At 42.8% G+C, this 17,188-nt stretch overlaps 1 protein-coding gene across 1 annotated transcript in view; it reads right to left on the reverse strand.

The window, feature by feature from the left end:
- The window catches only part of HECW1 (HECT, C2 and WW domain containing E3 ubiquitin protein ligase 1), a 186,924-nt gene that overhangs the window by 43,712 nt on the left and 126,024 nt on the right, over window positions 1-17,188 (reverse strand). The window contains exons 12-17 of the mRNA XM_054991627.1: window positions 14,582-14,712; window positions 13,095-13,216; window positions 6,796-6,981; window positions 6,284-6,418; window positions 2,627-2,732; window positions 1,392-1,488 (exon numbers count right to left, since the gene is read on the reverse strand). Of these exons, the coding sequence (XP_054847602.1) occupies window positions 1,392-1,488; window positions 2,627-2,732; window positions 6,284-6,418; window positions 6,796-6,981; window positions 13,095-13,216; window positions 14,582-14,712 (777 nt within the window). The remainder of the gene's footprint in view (window positions 1-1,391; window positions 1,489-2,626; window positions 2,733-6,283; window positions 6,419-6,795; window positions 6,982-13,094; window positions 13,217-14,581; window positions 14,713-17,188) is intronic.

Below are 17,188 nucleotides of genomic sequence, written 5' to 3' on the forward strand. Positions count from 1 at the left end.
ACGGTGAACATACTTGTGCTGTGGCAGCAGCTGCTGCCGAGGAAACATTTTAAAAAATCTGGACAGCCAACCAAATCTCCAACAGCCAATCAGAATCCTTGCTGGGCAAAAGCTCCACCTAGCCCTGCCCACTGTCTAAAAACAGGGAGCTCCAGGAAAAGTGTCTGTAGGTGCCATGGCGCCCAAGGAGACCACTTGAGGACTCATACTCTACAGCTTGAACGTCTTTTGTTTGGTCCTCAGTCAAGAAATCCAGCAAAATATTTGGAGGGAGGAAAAATGGCGGGATGGGAAAGTTTCACTGGGACCATCTGCACACTCTTTACTACCTTAATCTATTAGGAAGTAGAATATATCAATTACCTGGGCTGCAAAATAAACACAGGTGATTAACATGTCTTCAAAGTAGTCCTGGCTTCTGCCTGCTGAATGTCTAGCACAGACCAGTACTGTTTGTGACCTGCTAGGTCCAGCACAGACCAGCAGCCACGGATGGCAACTTACACTCCATTTGGCTTGGTGGGTCACAAGCTGTGACTCAAGAATGGTTGCCTGCCAAGCTCAAGAAATTCCTGGGCCTATTAATGACTGGGGTTTCTTGAGCTGTTCTAAGCATCTTTCATACCTTGCTTTTCAGTGCAGATTGTTTTGCCACTATACAAAGTGACTAAAATGTTTGGGCTAGTAATGAACATTGTTCTTTCTACAGCTGCTTTCCCATTACACTTAATCAAAGGTTTCTTTGCCATCCCAAAACCATGCTGATTCTATAACCAATTATGAAACACCAATGAACACTGATTGTCCCATCCTGCCCTGCAGACACTTTTAATCTCTGGAGAGTTTATTTCTATGGTCCCAGGAACCATGTGGATGAACAGCCATGTGATCTGGGGGGGGGGCGTGCACCGTGGCAGAGGAAGGGTGTGAAATTGCCCATCTTTCCCCACACCTGTTGATCCCCATGGATCCTGCAACACAGCAATAAATTTTCCAGGGATTGAAATGGACAGCAGGGAGAACAATGTGGGGGAGATCAGTGTTCCGTGATCTTTGTAGGGTACAAGTGACTGCATCTATGGATATCTGTATGTTTTCTATTGCAAGGCAAGCCCTGAGCCTGCTTGCGGGGAGAATATAAATATGAATATAAATATGATAAAATAATAATAATAATAATAATAATGATGATGATGATGATAATAATAAAATTAAACACCCTAGATGCAGCACTTGAGATAAGGAAAACAGCATAGGGCCCAGCCCTTCTTCCACCCTGCAACATGGCACCACTCTAGATATGGCCTGCCCATAGCTCCCATAATGCGAGTTTCTCATTCCCAGTCTCCCATCTCACATATAATTTGACTGTTGGCCATAGGATACAGTACCTGAGTGCATGGTTTCGTGCCAAGCTTGGCTGACGCTCCTGCAACATTTCAAAAATGTTGGGCTGTCGTAGAAATGCAACTATCTTGTCATTGTACGCTGCAACAGAGGAGGTGGGCAATACACAACACTATTAATGAAAGTCTCAGTTTTGTTTAATAAGAAATGACATTTCCTTTGGTTCTGAGAAAGATGCTGCTAATCAAGATTCACTGAACACGGTACAGCAAACACAGTATACATTTTAGCAGAGTAATTCATTTGTGATACATGCACAGTTCCATCTGTCCATGTTCAGTTCTAAAATTGTGTGCCATTGCATAATAGTGTGCTGTGAGAGAACTGCTAGTGTCTTAAATCAAATTGTTAGTGTACACATTAAATAATGTATACATTAAATGATGTCTACATTTTCTATCTGTCCATAGAGATGGCTGGCTGTCATATCTCTGCATGAGTCAGTCAAGACATAAACACAGATCAGAGAGTCAGGGAGAAACATGGGGAAGGGGGCTGCAGTGTGAGCAAACAATGCTTTATTCTTGCACATTCTACTTTTGGCATGCTTAGAGAGAATGTGTGTCGTATTCTTTTAGCGACTGCTAATGAATGTCACCAGGTAAGCCCGAACATGATGGGGGATGGGAGTGTCTCTTGATCTACTTTTTCACCCCCCCATGTATCATTTTAATATGAATCAATCCAACCCCATCGATCCAAGCCAATCAGATGTCACTACGAGCAGCACAGGAAAAATAACAACAACTGCACTTATATACTGCTCTTCTAGACAGATTACTGCCCCACTCCAAACGGTGAACAAGTTAGTGTTATTATTATCCCCACAATACAGCTGGGGAGCTGGGGCTGAGAGGAGAGGCTTACCCAAGGCCATCTACTGAGCTCATGGCAGTAGTGGGATTCAAACCAGTGGAGTGCTGATTCTGAACCCAACCACTTAACCACTGTGCTACAGCCATGCAGAGGGCGTCTTTTGCCAACTTTCCTGCTTCATGTGCACAGATGCAGGCAAGTGAAATACTGGTTTTTATGCAAGAGAACTGTGGGGTTGTTAAATGCTCCTAATGGACTATAATCCCCTTCTTCATGTCTGCCACTCATCTAGAGCAATGGCTTTCTTTGGCTATGTATGAGCACCCCTTTATAAGGACCAGGGAATTACGGAGCCATTTTCATTTTGTGATGTGAAATGTCTGTTAAAGACAGTATTACTTACCGAGAGGCAATGTCTCGTGATGATGCTGACTTCGAATAGCTGTTACCAGGCTATTTCCTGGTCGGGTCAACAGAGAAACTCCTCTGTTGCGAGAAACTTCTGATGCCTCGAGTGAAAAGAGGGATTGTAAGTAGGCTTTTTTTAAAAAATGGAGTGAATTTTTGAAATATGTTTTAATGCCAAGGTTGTGCAGCCAGAGAAGGAAAAGTGGTTATTGATCTCATTTTTGAAACAGGATTTGAAAACTCTGATAATTAATGATTATGTTACTAGATGAAAGATATTCTTGGGTCAGGGTCTTAGTCTAGCTTGCAATCTTACACATTGTTGCCTGTGCAAGAATCCCAGCTGCCCCAATGCTTCTATGAGCGACATGTATATTCTTCACCAGAAGTGGAAATATGTTTGCAACAGGGTGTGGGACACACAATTCCAACTCCCCACCCAGTTAGGCTGAGATAGTGTGAACACAGCTCTCTTCAAAATAAAAAAAAGTGATGACCTTGATCAGTTGTTTGCTTGGAGTGGATGTATGGGGCCGTTGAAGACTTGATCTGCAAGATTACTGCCTTCCTCAAGAGGGCTTTGTATGTACAATGTGCAAATGGATTGGAACCCAGTGTTTTGGGGTGCAGGAATTCAATCAACGAGCAATTTTAAAAAAACAGTTATTGTGAGATGCCATTAAAAAATAGCACCTAATCTAGGAGTTAGAAGAGAGTCCAACTTTTTTTGTGCCAATTCAACCTGAATAGCACAAGCAACTGCCAGCTCTTTTAACTGGCTATAAATGTAAAAGCAAAACAGCTGTTAAATATGACCTTCATGTTACCTCTGAAAAGGAGAACATATAAATGGCATAGAAGGACTAGCCAATCTACCAATATCTCTGTCAAACAAGGCAAAGTTTGACACTAACCAAATGCATTAATTAAACACTGTGTGATCATTGAAAACTTAAACCAGCCATGTGCTTTCTGCTATCCAAACAAAACAGAGGTGCCTGCTTTTGCTATCTGCTTTTGTTTTTGATATTGTAAGTACAATTATAGCCATCTCAGAGGAGTTATTTGCATGGGATTGTATCACACCACTCTGCTCAGCACACCCTGAAGCCTTCCTCTAGTCTAAAGAGCCAATGGCGGAAGAGCTACTTAAGTCGGAAGGCTTCATATGCTCCTGAGCCGAGTGGCAAGATACGGTCTGGTGTGTTTGGACATTTTTATGTACAGCAGGAGGACTAACAAACTTGTGCCAAAATCTGTAGAGAAAGATTGTAGAAGAGAGCCCTGCAAAAGCAGATAGCTCATCTGAACATAGCCCCCAAACAACCAAGTTCAGAGGTTCAGGCCTCCAAACCACACCCCTCTTCTTCCTTTTTTCAAATCCCATAAAGAACACTGGAGTCTGTGAACTCCAAACAGAAGTGGTGCCTTGACCTTCAAAGTACGTGCTGATGAAGAACTGCCTGCTCTACGTGATGGAGGATGCTGAACGTGCAACCAGGAGAGCACATCTAAGAGGTTCTCCAAGAAGGCCTCCACGGGAATCAAAGGCTCTTCCCACTGGCCTTAAGTTAGAGTGGGTGGATCTAACCAGGTTTCTCTGCTGGTGAAACAGAATGGATTGGCCTTGAAGGCCACCAGGGAAGTCCCTGTAAGCCAATGGCCTGGGAGGGGGCTACCCCTCTGCTGGGGCTACGAGATTCACCCATGCAAGGTGGCCCCACATAAGGCAGGCGGGAGTTGCCATTTTATGGCTGTTTTGGTTTCTCAGTCTGTTCCTCAAAAGGAAAGAGACTTTTGACTACCAAAAATGGCTACACGAAGAATCATGGGGACCTGCATGTACTGCAGCCATGTGGAAGGGGGGCTGTAGTAGGGAGTGGAATTAGGTGAGAGGGAATGAAAAGATCCAGCCCCAAACCTGCCACCATCAGCACCCAGACAGGCAGGGAAGCATGTCCTGTGTCTTCCTGTCTCCCAAATAAGCTTCTTCCTACTTTCTCAGAGGAGCTGTGTGCCACTGCCTTTGCACTGTGGCAGGAGACCATCTGCTAACTGAAGAAGCAGGAATCGTCCTCCAGGCTGGAGCTTTCAGGTGTTCCAGTCAAGGTCCAAGAACATGGAAGGGCCTTTGCACCTGCAGTTTGTAATTTAAATGCTGGTAGGATTCCCACTCTAAAACTGGCTTCTGCTCTGCCTCTACGGAGTGGGAATCTGGGCAACTCTGCACAAGGTAGCACTCATGCTGCAGGCAGCCAGTAAGATTTAAAACCCATCACCATCTGCTGTTGACAACCTGCAGACAAATCGCCCACGAACAAACAGATATGAATCTGCTGTAATCCCTTTACAAGATAAAAAAGCTACAAGAGAAATCTATTTAAAAGGTATTTAAAAGCTGAGCTGAAGGCTAGCACCTGCTGCTGCAGATACCCTTGTATCTTCATTGATTTTTTATATCACACAGGCAATTCACATTTGGGCAAACACTGTCTTCCTTTACCATTACTGTTCTTCTCCCCTTATACCCTTGCTGAACCAGATGAGGCAGTGAAAGAGCCAGAATTGGTTCTTGTTAGGTTCCCTCCCCCCAAAGTAGCTATGGGAAACAGAAATTGTGACAAGAAAGGGGTGTTGTGGGAGGAGCCTTCCCTCTACACGATTTTGCTATTCTGTCCTCACCCCGTTACCGCTATTTGCTATACTGGGAAAAACATGCAGGTACAATATTGGGATGGGAGGCAAGTATCCCAGATGTCCTACCTTCACAGATATCCTGCCAAAGGACAACTTAATTACACATTTTTTTAAAAAAATGACATGAAAAATTATGTGAACTTTACTGTTGATCACAAGCTGTGTTGTGGATAGACTTAAGAAGATGATGGCAAGTCTGTGTTTCTACTACAGCCACATTTCAAGCCATGTGTGATTATTCTTCCATCATTAGATCTCTTGCCATTTCATCAGCTCTCTATATGGACTGCTGTTAACATATACAAGTTAATTCGTGTCATGGTAATCTATCAAGTGATGAACATTCAGTATTAGCTTCTGAGCTGAAGTTGGATTTAGTTGTTGTCTCTGTCCCCTCAGCTGCCAGTGTACCCTATCAGCAGCTCTCCATTTTCATCCTCCCAAACTAATATTCCAACTCGTCTAACTTACCACTCGTCTAACTTAGTCTCAAGTTTGCTCCAGTGTTAGGCAGGAATTCCTGAAGTTCACATTCTAAAGAAAGCATGAATGGAAAAGTCTAAAGGGTACCAACAGTGTGTCACAGCTGTCCTTGTCTGTCATCTATTTGACCATAGGAGACACAGAGATTCTTCTGGAACTTCTATTTTAAATAGGATTTGATTTTGCTAATTTACAGAAAAAGATCCCCCTCATGTAAACATGATTTCTCTCAAAACAACCAGCCCTCTTCCACCAAATTCTAAGGATTGTAATATATAGCTGCTAGAATATCTCTTGGACACAAAGGAAGTAATTGTGTTGTGAATGTGTATTATTAAACAGATAAATAAATTTATACCCTGTAAATGCTTCACCTGAAAAGGTTCCCAAGGGGAATTACCAAAACAATACAAGTATCAATACACCGTTTATCTAGAAGCTGAAATCCACTGTACTGAGAAATAAAAATTACCTCGCCTGCGCTGTAACTACGGAGTCGCTGAAGATGCTGTCTGTGGGTCAAATGATTGGGGAGGCGGCCATTTTGAAGTGGGATCCTGGGATCGATAAAAGTGGTCGCACGGCTGTTGTGGTCAACAAAGAAGGACTGTAATGGAAATAACAAGCACAGAGGCATCATGTGGGTTGGGCAAGAAGGCATGATCCTGCTTTCTTATTGTACTGAACAGTTTGTAGCCTGGCTATCCTTGCATGGTTGTTTGAACGGCTGCCTGCTTTCAGACCACTAGTTCTGCGCATTCTGCTATTGTATCTGGAAAATTTTCAAGGATAACATTTTGATGTATATGAACCCCCCTTAATCTTATTGTAAATGTATGCATCAGAGTGTAAGTGAAACTTAAAGGTCAAAACCTTAAAACTTAAAAGGTTTTAGTGCTCCAAAGGGCTTTCTGGGCCATCGTAATATAGACCAGGTGCCTCATGAAAACTGTGGTATGAGTTTTCATTCAGTTCTTCTTGTACCTTGCCTTGCTGGTCGGTCTTGATTTCCCAGCCTCGAGGAAGTTCCAGCCGTGTGTCCGCAAACATGTTGATGAAATTTACCAAGTCCCTGTTGTGCTGATACCGCTCAAAATTTCGAGCATCTCTGCGGATTTTCAGAATCATGTGTTTCAAGCAGGTGCTGTTGGTGAAGACTCGGTAGGCACTCTGGAGGCAAAAGAGCGGGAGGAAGAGGTGACGCTTACATGATTGCAAATGCAAGTCAACTCTAGAATCTTTTGCAGAGCAAGATGGGTAGCTGTGTTCGTCCGTCCGTAGCAGCAGAAAAGAGCAAGAGTCCAGTAGCACCTGGTATCTGCAGAAGTGAGCTGTGACTCACAAAAGCTCGTACCCTACCACAAATTTTGCAAAGCAAGTGTGGCTCATCCATGCAAAAAGCTTTTGTCTGAAAGAGTAAAAAATATATACAACTGTTGCTGAAGAGATTGCAAGGTTCTAGACCGGCTTACAGTTTACAAAAACTTGTGCAATTTGGGTCTGCAGCAGGTCTGGACCCTTAGGGATGTTGTCTGGAATGCTGCTCGTGCCCCACTACTCAGCTCTGGTCAAGGGAGGGACCTATAGGACAATGTATAACTTCATCCCTATGACATGATTGGTATAAGTAATATGACCAACTTTTATTTTAAGAAATTCAATGGGAATTTTTGGAAACTATGTTTGATTCTAACAATAAAACAGAAGGACATCTGACAGCTCAATCTCTAATCTTTACACTACACACCCTTGATCAATATCCAATGAAATAGCTTGAATAAGCTCCGTAGATGGTTATTAGACTTGGGTGATGTAGGTTGCAAGGTCTGACATTCAGTCATTATAGGGTTAATGTGTCTACCCAGTGTACTCCCTGTTTGTGTTGACTTGGAAGGAAACCTGGCACAGAGCCAATAGCCTTATCTATCTGAAAGCCCGGGAAACTGAGAGCTAAGCTACAAGAGATGAATTACACGAGGAGGAGCACGTGAAGGGAGTTGCAATGTTAGCCGGGAAGCTGAGCTTTAAAAGAGATAGGAAGGCCTTGTCAATTTCTCCTCTCTACAGAGCCAGGGAGATGGCTGCTTAGAAGGGGAGGTGAAACTGACAGAGCCTTCAGGAGGCAAAGTGGAAATTAACAAACCCTCTGAGCAGGGATCTCCCTGGCTCTGTAGAGAAGGGAAATTGACATAGCCTTCCAATCTCTTTTAAAGTTCAGCTTCCCGGCTAGCATTGCGACCCCCTTCATGTGCTTCTCCTCGTGTAATTCGTCTCTTGTAGCTTGGCTCTGACAAATTATTATTGGTTAATAGATCAGGTGACTTCCTCTCTGAGGGTCAAGAAGAAGCAGATTCTCTATTTTGCTCGTGTGGTCTTTGTAGAGTAAAGATGTAGGAAATAGAGTTCTTTGTTTTTTTGTAGGAATCCCATGTACCTTTTTCCTTTAGAATAAATGTTTTCTTAAAAGCAAACAAGCCTCTGACTCTCTATTGCTCAAGATCCATTGCAACTTTGAATTTGGCTGCTTCCACAGATGTTGGATAATGCACTTTCAATGCTCTTCAGTGATCATGTGTGTGAAACTAAAAATCCACTTCCAAAGGATTGCTGAAGTGCATTGAAAGTGCATTATCCAACGTGTGTGGAAATGGCCTTTAACTATTTTAACCCACTTTTTCCCAATAGAGGACATCCTCACAAGTCTAACTCTCTGGCAAGCACTTTTTATTCTGAGCAGACGTTGGGTATTGATTGCTTTTATCTGGAATATTTGTGTCCCTTTTCTGGAATGCATTTAAGCTCCATATTCTATCAGGGCAACACTCAATTCAACAAGTTTGCTTCTCGGGGGCCAAAGGAAATAAGGCCACAATCTGTCTCTTGCAATGGCTATCTTCTCTTAAATGTACTCCTAATAGTAACTGATGCTTGAAACAATGAGGCTTACGTTTTTCTGTGTAATGAAGTCAAGAGTGAGGGGATATGGCTCAGCGGTAGGGCCTCTGCCTTGCATGCAGAAGGCTGCATGTTCAACCCCAGCATCTCTAGCTGAAAGGGTCAGGTAGCAGGTGATGTGCAAGAGCTCTGCCTGAGACCCTGAAGAGCTGCTGCCAGTCTGAGTAGGCAATACTGACCTTGATTAACCAATAGTCTGACTCGGTATAAGGCGGCTTCATGTGTTCCAAGTTCCTATGCTTGTTCATATCTTTCGGGCTTTCTTGAGTATCCTCTTCTGCAGAGAACATTTATAGCTGTGCCAACCAATCTAAGGTGCACGTCTCTTTGTTTAATTGGCTAATTGGAAAAATATCGGATATCAAAGTTTGAAATTTAATGTATTTCTTGTAATAGCACAATTCTTAATATATAGTGTTTGATTCCAGCTAAAGTTATAGTAATGGAAGGCACATCTATCTTGTCCCTCTTGCTGCTGCACCCCAAAGATCTCCCTGAAATGCTGTCCCATGGGTACACTGGCCTCTCAAGAGTAGACTGAAGGGAGAATTGAGGGTCTGAAGTGAGGAAAAAGGAATGAGTGGAAATCAGAAACCGACGCTTGGCTCCAACCGATAACCATTATTTTGTGCCAGTTCTAATTACATGTCACAATGACGGGACCACTCACAACCCTTTGTTCCATGGGCAAGCGCCATGCACTGCACTGCATGTTGACCTGGTCTTTTGACGCACTGTGAAAATGTGAGGATGTTAAAGACTCACAGAAAATACAGCCCGTTTTCATTGTTTGCCACCTCCAGAAAAACACATACCAGTGCAGTGCCAACAGACCAGCACTGTTCACATAGAAAAGCTCTCCAAACTGTATGCTACAGTTACTAGGTATGTCCATTCAGTTGTTCCAAGATTAAAACATCTACAGAAGTTAGACTATGAACGGTTTTATTTCAGCTACACAAGCTGGAAATATGGCAGACTAAACACTTTGCCTGACACAATAAATGGGCCAGTCCAGATGTCAGCAGGGCAGTCAACATTGCCTCCACGTGGCAGGATCCCCATGCCATTCTGCCAACATCTCCAGGAAGGAGGCATGTGGCTGTAGTGTGACTAATGTGGTCCCTTCTTTTGTAAGCATTGCCTGGGGGCCTGTGAGCAGGGAATGAGAAGTAATCACATTATTCATCTGATTCGTGTGTTTGCTAGTGAAGTGGTGCACAGGCCGTCCACACAAAACTGGCTTTCGCAATGCTCTCAAATTTCACGTAATGAAATCACACATTCTGGAAACGTGCAAGAAAGGTCCTGTATATGTGATCAAGTCATCATTTGCTATTTAGTGCAGGTTGTAGAAATCCAGGCTTAGAGGATTTACTCCATTTACTCCATTCCAGCCTCTTTTGCTCCTTCTATTCTGATCCTAGGTCTGAGTTTTTGGCGGGAATTATATCTGGTCTAACCTCCTATACAGATGCCAAGAAAATTACATTTTTGCTTTCTGATATTGATGTGCATGTTACATACAGAGTTTCACTTTTCGCCACTGCTTCTCTGAAGGTCTAACGCTGCAAAGAAAGAGGATGTTACTTGAACCTGTATTCAACATATTGAATTCTGGTTCTACTTCACTTTTGTTTTAGTTGATCTCTTTTTGCATATTGGTAAATCTGTATTGTATATATAATTGTATTTTATTTTGCGGGATTTCTGTTATTTTGTGACGGCTTATTGCCAAACACAATACATTGATTCTGATTCTAGAAACGCAGGCTTTTAGCTCTGCCAGTTAATGGTACAAATTTGTCTGCTCCAGAACCAGCTAGCTAAACATTTTAGTAGCCCTCTGTAACCTTAAAAAGAAACCAAGAGTTTCACAGGTTTTTAAAGCCTTCAAGGAAATAAGAGACTTGTTTTCCATTTCTGCACCAGCTGCTGGTTCAGATTTTCCAACTCAAATTTCATGGCCATAATTAATGCTTCTAAATTTTAATTGGAGTTTGCGGTTCAGATATTATAACCACATTAAGCCCAAATTTATGTGATTTATTATTTTTAACACACGTGGCATTTGTATGACTGCCTTAACAGATGTTTCAGCAGGTCATTCTGGCTTCTAGGGCAGAATCCAGATTCAGCTTTGTAAAAGAAAAGGTGTTGACTTTAATTGGACGTACTTTTTAATGTAAGGTTCATTAACACAAGTTAAAAGTTACCCAGGTCTCAAAATGTATATTTGAATGAAATATGGATGCCTTCTGAATGGTATTTGACTCCCCTGAATACACAAAACTGGATCTTAAAGAAACAAGGTATGTCTCAAAGAGGCATTCCAATGTGCAGCTCTGGGGAAGCTTGAAACGGTTTGCTCATTGTATTTCATTTCTGCCTACCCAAGTATACATCTGTCAAAACAGTGGGAGAGAAGATTAAACATATTCCATTAATCTCCAAGCATGTGGCCTTCAGACTTCTTCCACATCTATTATCTAGCAAGGAATTCCTGAGCATCTGCCACAGAAATCGCATTGTGCTTCGGGTTATTCTTCCGATTGCTTATGGGCACACACTGAGCTTATGCAAGGCCCTAGCCAGATGCTGGGCTTTATCTGCAACTCTAATAAATGGAAGTAGCACCTACAACACACTTCTATGAATGAATGTTCAATCTAGAATGTGCTTCAATGAATGGATATGCAACCTAGAACACAGTAAAAACTCTCATGACTGCATATTGCAGAGGGGTAGCGGTAGCAGGACCGGCAAGCTGTTTTTTAGAAAAGCCTTTTTACCATCAATGATTCTCACATAGATCTTCTTGGAAAACCCTGGGGCTCCCCAGAAAACAGGGAAACTAGTTGTTTAAGATACTTGGTTTGCGTTTCATGAAATATTAGTTCAGCAATTATTTCAGTATGCAAAATATTATTTGGGAATAGGAAAGGCCCAGTACACAGAAAGGGAAGCATACTAGCTGTACAGATGAAAAGCTACCACTCTTCCTGTCCATCATGTTGTATCCTCAGGGCCAGGCCACAGATTTCTGGCATCCAAGGTGAATGACTTCGCTACCTCCCTGCTCCACAGGGAAACTGCCGCCTACCCCCTTCCCTCTGCACCACAGGGAAGCCGCTACCGCCCTTTTTGCTTGCTGTAGCAGACCCCGATACCACTGCCGGGCAATGACAGGGCTGGTAGTGGCATCCCTTCACCCCTGGCAGACTAGGTGTGCCTAATGGGCATGCTGGTCCTGGGTATAATGCATGCAACATGGATCCAGGTCAACTGAAACAGATGGGGAAAACTGACGAAAACGTAATTACGCTGCATCTTCAAAAACGACTTAGCTGTGAGAACCTTTATGTATTATGGTTCCCTCTGATGTTAACAGGATGACACAATACTTTGTCATGGACAGGCAGTGTGGTGTAGTGGTTAATGTGCCATACTAACATCTAGGATTCTCAGGTTCAAATCCCTGCTCTGCAATGAGAGCTCCCTTGGTGATCCTGGGCCAGTCACACACTCGCGGGACCACAAGTGACGCCTGACACAGGTTGGACACTTGTCATCTTCCCTCAAGTCTTGATGGGAAATGTAGGCAGCTTGGTGGAATGTTGGACAAGTGACAGTTGAAAAGTCCATTGGACAGCAGTCGGAGAGCCAAGCTGCAAGACCAGGATGCCTACATTTCCCATCAAAACTTGAGGGAAGCTGACTAGTGTCCAACCTGTGCCAGGCGTCACTTGAGGTCTAACCTACCTCAAAGGGTTGTTACAAGGATACGCTGGAGGAGAGGAGAGGGACGCAGGCTGCTTTGGGTCTCCATTGGGGAGAAAGGTGGGGTATAAATGAAGTAAATGTAAATGGATCCTGGGTCAGCGACTCTACAACCAATTTAGTCACATCAGGTCAACGTTTCTCTTTGTACATTTACAAAAACCCAGCGTTCCTTGGGTGAGAAGGAGGTGAGTGTGACGTGGCTTGTAGCTGCAAGTAGTACATCTGGTAGACCTACTGCTGAATGGTGGTGGAGCCAAACTTTGTCTGTAGGATCATCTAGGTCAACAAATTCAAGTGGGGATTAAGCTGTTACTGGGTATACCAGCTATTTCCCATCCCCTTCTTGAACTTTTGCATAAAAGTTTACATTTAAGGTGTCAGAAGACCTGCTGAATAGATGAAAGGAGCTAGTCAGGACAACTCTCAATAAAGAAATACTAACCAGTGGCCTTAGGGCGATCAGTATGAAATGGGAATGGAATGTCTGGGCACTGCCATCAGAGTAGATCATCAACCCACCAGATAGTGGAGGCTCAAGAACTTACATAATTTGCATGCAGCACCGTGAAGAACTCAGGATTAGTGATGAACTTGACAGCTGGAGACTGCAGCAACAAAGTGATTTTTTGAGCATTCACGGGCGAAACAGACACTTCTCTTCTCACTTCTGAAAGTCAAACAGCTTATATGCAAACACAGCAAAAAGAGCTTGACCCACACATGGTGCCATTACAGTCCTCGCCTCTTTCGATCCCGCCATTCTACTGCCTAAATTTTTTTCAACCTTCTGGTTACCAATTTAAAACCCATTTCAATTCTTTCCAACAAATCTGGCCTTTTTAAAAAAACAAGGTGTGGGGATTTACAAGCACGTTAATGGGCAACGATCCAGAGGAGGTAGCCAGATGCATCTGACAAAGAGAGCTGTGGTTCTCGAAAGCTTATGCTACAATAAAGTTGGTTAGTCTTAAAGGTGCTACTGGACTCTTTACTAGTTAAAGGGCAAGAAAATGAAAGTAGGAATGGCCTTTTGGAAAATGCAGCCCCTAAGAATGATTAAAAGATCTATTTGATAATAATTTATTAGTAACATGTTTCAGTTCTATAATGATCTAAAGATAAGGTATGTGTATACACACTTAAGGTATTCTGAAAAGGCACCCCTAAGATTTGTTTGTTAACTTTCTAGATGACCCCTTGAAGCATGAGCCAATCATAAGTTAGCTCTTGCTTAACACATACTCAAGTCCTTTTCCACACTCAATAATTCAATATTCTGTTCATGTGTAATATATGGTGGGATAGCCTTTTTAAAACAGAAACAAAACATCTCTGGCTACATGCAGTCAAACGATGGAAAGGGGAAGTGCACAGGGGTCAAAGAAAATCACATCTCTAAAGCTGAACTTGGAGTCAGAGTCCAGATAAAAAAGATCTGCCTACCGGGATGAGATACTCAAAGGGGAGATGGGGTAGAACAGAAAGTCTGCCAGATTTGCTTTTTGCTCCAAGCCCATGTCCCCAATTCATTTGACCAGTAAAGGGTCTTGGAGTGGAAAATACGTCCGTCCTTACATTTTTATTGCCCTGGGCAAAGAAGTCTTTGGAACTAGTTTGCACACTTTGTGTTGCCACTGACTTTCCCATGTATGAGCAAATAGCTTTGAGCCTATTCCTGTCTACATTCATGTGGAGGAAGAGACGGGTGAATCGCAAATACATGATTACGCATTGTTGCTGGGATTGTGATAGCTTTTTCACGGAGCCATCCTGACTGCCAGACCTGTGCGTAATTGACTACACCATACTCTTCCAGGCCATGTTAACAGTTGTTCCACAAGACTGTGGACAAGTAGAAGATCACCCTCACTTAGAAAACTCAGCTCCATGTGTCAACTGAGCACAACCCACCTCTGGCTGACTTCCTTTCCCCACTTAGCTAGTTCTGCCATAAAATTCCGAAAACCGAGCCTATTGTGCTAAGAGCATACTGCCCTCCAGGACAGCTATGAGCCATGTAAAAATGGCTTACCTGAATTTGGCTGGGAAGGGTCTGCCTCAGAATCACTGCCTCCTGTGGGAGGGACCCTCTCCACCCTGTTACTGACCACAGTGTCCTCCTCTGTCCTCTCTGTAGCAATAGTTCGCTGAATATTTTGATACCTTGATTTTGAAAAAGGAGAGGAAGAAACAACTGTCAATCAATGGTATGAGGGTAGCTCTCCAAAGCGTTTTTTTTGCTCTTCTGCATTTAAAATCCCAGCATGACATACAGTTTCATTTACTTACTTAACAGTATAGTATGTAATTGCTAAAATATTTGTATACCAATTTAAAATGACCTGGAGAATTAAGATTTTTATTTTGTTTTATTTTTAAGGGTGAAAATGAAGCCCCTTTGGAATCCTAGGTTTGTTGTGGCTATTCACAGCCACAGCTTTCCCTCTGGGCTTGTACTTCGCCACAATCTTACCCTCTTCTCAGGCAGTCAAGGAATGAATGATATCATGACACTACAAAGCCAATCACATTAGGCTACATATTAAAGCGATGATGGCAAGGTCCAGGGCTTTTTTTCTGGGAAAAGAGGTGGTGGAACTCAGAACCGCACAATGACATTGGGTCAGCTGGAACAAGGGGGGAGTTTTTTAAAGTTTAAAGCACCCTCGGCGAAAATGGTCACATGGCCGGTGGGCCCTGCCTCCTGATCTCCAGACAGAGGGGAATTTAGATTGCCCTCTGTGCCGTGGCACGGAGGGCGATCTAAACTCCCCTCTGTCTGGAGATCAGGGGGTGGGGCCACCGGCCATGTGACCATTTTCAAGAGGTGCCAGAACTCCGTTCCACCGCATTCCAGCTGAAAAAAAGCCCTGGCAAGATCTATGCTTTCTTGCATGGCTGGCCTCAGCCAACTGGATCACATACGTTCTCACTAACATTTGAACAGCCTACTCGGTTTCCAAGCAATTTATGAAAAAAAAATCTACAAAAGGAGAGGGATTTACAATCATTTTTGCTTAGCCCTAATGAAAATAACCCACTCTGAGCCCTACATCATCTTATCTTATGTAAGAAAGGATTTTGGGAGGAAACTCTCTTCAGCTGATCTCAAAGAACAATCAGGTTCAGACTGGGAGGGAAGATGCCTCGTCAAGATCAACATGTGGAATATAAATAAAATAAATGAGATAGGAATGCTTGTTCATTTTAATATTGTGACTGAATTTTTATTATTTGGCTGCCTTGGGAAAAGACTTGGTTTTTCTTTTTTAAAAAGGCAAGTTTAAAAAAAATAGAAACGTGAAACAGATATAAAAAGTTTTGACAGATTTATGCTTGACTGAAAGAAAAAAAATCCCTCAGTGTATTCATTTCCCCCCTTAATCAAAGCTGCTTTTTAATACAATTTTCTTAACAAGTAGGTGAATAACGTAATAAAATTAAGCTTAAAAACACACACACAAGAACTGGGGATTTGTTATTTTGTCTTCAAATATGCACCCTTACAAACAAATTATTATATTAGACTTCACAACTATATTAAAATAGCTCTACTTTCCTCACACTCTCTTTTATAAGAACCTATAAACATTTTTATTCACTTCACAGCAGGCTGACTGAACAAACTTTCCATTTCAATATGGCAAAAGTTTTATGACCCCCTGATGCAAAAGCAGAACAGAAAAAGGACTCCGTATATTCATAAGAATATATACATAAGCTTTCTATTTAATTAGATGGTAGAAAATCCCCTGCTGGCAAATGATGCCTAAGAACTGAAGAGATGGGCCAAGAGGCTTCTACTTTGTAGTCTTAATTATGTACAATAATCTTCGGTACATTCCTAAAAATGTCAACGTAATTGAAAAAATCGTTGAAAACACTTAATAGGGACGTATTTGGAAAGAAAGACCCTGCCGTTTCCCAAAGAATAACTGCAATGGAGGCTCTATTTACTGCTTGCATTATAAAGTAGTAATATTTCAAACTTTCTACCCTTAGGAAAACCTTTTCCACGTTGAATGATTAGACAAGGAACCCCCTACGCGCCTGTCACAGAATGCCTGAATGTTGCAGAGGATTCTGGGATGTTTCCTGAGGCATAAACTCAATTTATGAGAGTCTCTTGGGCCTCGATATCAGTATGAACAAGAGTATGCCCGAGAATATATCCACTACTCCCCTTCAGCTCCTCACTGCAGGGGGAAAATAAGTGGGAAGGTTCAGGTTTTCAGGTACCTGCCAGTCATGGGCAAACTCCCGGTAGTTTGCCCCACTGCCCACCGATCGCTATCAATCAGCAGGAGGTTGCAAGCTGCTTGGTGATTGCCCGCCACCGGCAGGCAACCTGGACAAGCACACAGCAGGTGTGCTCTCAGCGGGGTGCAATGACATTATGCCCAGAAGCAAAGCGCAATGACGTCACGTCTGGAAGTGATGTCATCATGGCGGTGCCAGGAGTGTGTACTGATCATTGTGCCAGTGAGTACCAGGTCCCCCCCACACACTAGCAGGGTATGTTGACCTGGCAACCCTGGGGATGAGGACTAAGCCGACTCTCAGGGAAGCTGATCTGTCATTACTGATTTTCTTATTGAGAAGCCTTTGGGTTTCTTGAAATACATTTTAAAAGCCAATC

The sequence above is a fragment of the Eublepharis macularius genome, chromosome 11 (genome assembly GCF_028583425.1).
Source record: "Eublepharis macularius isolate TG4126 chromosome 11, MPM_Emac_v1.0, whole genome shotgun sequence".
Taxonomy (NCBI): Eukaryota; Metazoa; Chordata; class Lepidosauria; order Squamata; family Eublepharidae; genus Eublepharis; species Eublepharis macularius.